General features: G+C 55.1%; 1 protein-coding gene across 1 annotated transcript in view; it reads left to right on the top strand.

The window, feature by feature from the left end:
- Nucleotides 1-2,571, top strand: part of TLE2 (transducin-like enhancer of split 2) — a 40,962-nt gene that overhangs the window by 16,194 nt on the left and 22,197 nt on the right. The window contains 2 exon segments of the mRNA XM_011967325.1: nucleotides 1,275-1,349; nucleotides 1,581-1,764. Of these exon segments, the coding sequence (XP_011822715.1) occupies nucleotides 1,275-1,349; nucleotides 1,581-1,764 (259 nt within the window).

Genomic DNA, 2,571 nt, shown 5'->3' with positions numbered 1-2,571 from the left:
GATTCTCCTGCTTCAGCCTCAGGAGTACCTGGGATTATAGGCAGCCGCCACTATGTCTGGCTAATTTTTTGTATTTTTAGTAGAGATGGGGTTTCACCATGTTGGCCAGGCTAGTCTTGAACTCCTGACCTCCAGGTGATCCACCTGCCTTGGTCTCCCAAAGTGCTGGGATTACAGGTGTGCGCTGCCCCGACGACCGGCCCAGATAGAACATTTTCTTGTGGCAGAGTCCCGCAGCTCTGAGAGCTGAACGCGCTGCCGCCACCCACCACATCATGGAAGAAGCTTAAAATGTTACGCTGAGAGAGGCCAGACACCAAAGGGAACACAGAGAATGAGCCCACAACGTAGTTCAAAACGGACAAATCCAAGCAGGTTTAGGAAGGCGATCGTAGGAGGCAGAATTATACAGAAAAACAAAGAAATTATTGTCATGAAAGTGGAGAAGGGAGGGTGTTCTGATGGCAGGGAGTGTAGGGGAACCCTGGAGTCTGGTACTTTCTGTTCCTTAACCTAGGAGGGGAGTCCGTGGTACTGATTTATTACATTGGTTTTTTTTTTTTTAAACCACCAGGAGACGTCTGTAGTTGTCACAACTGGGGAGTGCCCCTGGCATTGGAGTGGGTGGAGGTCAAGGGTGCTGCTCAGCCCCCTGCAGTGCCCAGAGCGGCCCTGCCCCAGAGAATGATCCAGCCCCAAATGTCTGCAATGCCCTGAAGGAGAGACTATGATTTTTATTTTTATTTTTTTTTTATTTTTTATTTTTGGGATGGAGTCTCGCTCTGTCACCAGGCTGGAGTGCAGTGGTACAATCTTGGCTCACTGCAACTTCCACATCCTGGGTTCAAGCAATTCTCCTGCCTCAGCCTCCCGAGCAGCTGGGATTACAGGCATGCACCACCACGCCCGGCTAATTTTTGTATTTTTAGTAGAGACGGGGTTTCACCATATTGGCCAGGCTGGTCTCGAACTCCTGGCCTCAGGTGATCCGCCCGCCTCGGCCTCCCACAGTGCTGGGATTCCAGGCGTGAGCCGCCACGCCCGGCCTCATTTGTAATGATTCTAACTGCAGTTAGGTTTCGTTTCTTTCTGCATGTGCTTATTTCAAAATTCCAAAAGGAAAGGGAGAGAGTGAGGGGGAAAAAGATAAAAGAGAAATGGGAAGTACTGGGGCAAAGATGAGAGGGTGGCGGGGAGAGGTCAGGCCCCTAAGGGCACCACCAGCGTGAGCAGGGGCTCAGTGTACCCTCTACCTGGTCCCTTCCACCCGCCAGCATCAGCAGCAGGTGCTCCAGGCCGTAGAGCGCGCCAAGCAGGTCACCGTTGGGGAACTGAACAGCCTCATTGGGGTGAGTCTCTCCAGCCCCTGCCCCGCCATGGGGAGACACCCACTCCCAGGTCCCTGGCACCCGCCCAGGAGGTGTTAAAGCTGGGGGTGGTGTGTGGGCCTTGGCTCCAGCGGTCCTGGGAATCCCAGGGACACTCTGTGCTTGGGTCCCGTCCCCTGTGTCTACCTCTTGGCCTGGGGACTGCTGGGCTCCCGCTGCCCCCTGCCCCGGCCCATCCTCCCTCCTTTCTAGCAGCAGCAGCTCCAGCCGCTGTCCCATCACGCACCCCCTGTGCCCCTCACCCCCCGCCCAGCCGGGCTGGTGGGTGGCAGTGCTACGGGGCTGCTCGCCCTCTCTGGAGCCCTGGCTGCCCAGGCTCAGTTGGCTGCGGCTGTCAAGGAGGACCGTGTGGGCGTGGAGGCCGAGGGGTCCAGAGGTGAGTGGGCAGCGTGAGGTGGCATTGGCTGGGGGGATGGGGCTGGGGAGGAGGACTGGAAGGCCAGGGCAGCAAACACATCATCGTGAGGGGATGCGGTGGCTCACACCTGTAATCTCAACACTTTGGGAGGCTGAGGCGAGAGGATCACTTGAGCCCAGGAGTTCATGACCAGCCTGGGCAACAGAGCAAGACCCCGTCTCTACAAAAATTTTAAAAATTAGCTGGGTGTGGTGGTGCACACTTGTAACCCCAGCTACTTAGGAGGCTGAGCTGGGAGGATCACTTGAGGCCAGGAGTTAGAGGCCAGCCTGAGCAACATAGCGAGATGCCATCTCTATGAAAAATTTAAAAATTAGCCAAGCATAGGCTGGGCATGGTGGCTTATGCCTGTAATCCCAGCACTCTGAGAGGCCAAGGTGGCTGGATCACCTGAGGCCAGGAGTTCGAGAGCAGCCTGGCCAACATGGGGAAACCCCATCTCTACTAAAAATACAAAAAAAATTAGGCAAGAGTGGTGGTGCATGCCTGTAATCCCAGCTACTTGGGAGGCTGAGGCAGGAGAATCACTTGAACCTAGGAGGCAGAGGTTGCAGTGAGCTGAGTTCAGCCTGGGCAACTGAGCGAGATGCCATCTCATTTATAAGTAAATAAATGCCAAGCATGATGGCATGCACCTGGATGGAGTCCCAGCTACTCGAGAGGCTGAGCCCAGGAGGTCGAGGCTGCAGTGAACTGTGACTGGGCCACCGCACTCCATCCTGGGCAATGGAGCAAGACTCCATCTTTTTTTTTTTTTTTTTTTTT

This window comes from Mandrillus leucophaeus, unplaced genomic scaffold (genome assembly GCF_000951045.1).
Source record: "Mandrillus leucophaeus isolate KB7577 unplaced genomic scaffold, Mleu.le_1.0 Scaffold8, whole genome shotgun sequence".
In the NCBI taxonomy this organism is placed as follows: Eukaryota; Metazoa; Chordata; class Mammalia; order Primates; family Cercopithecidae; genus Mandrillus; species Mandrillus leucophaeus.
This window is presented reverse-complemented; position numbering and strand designations above follow the sequence as displayed.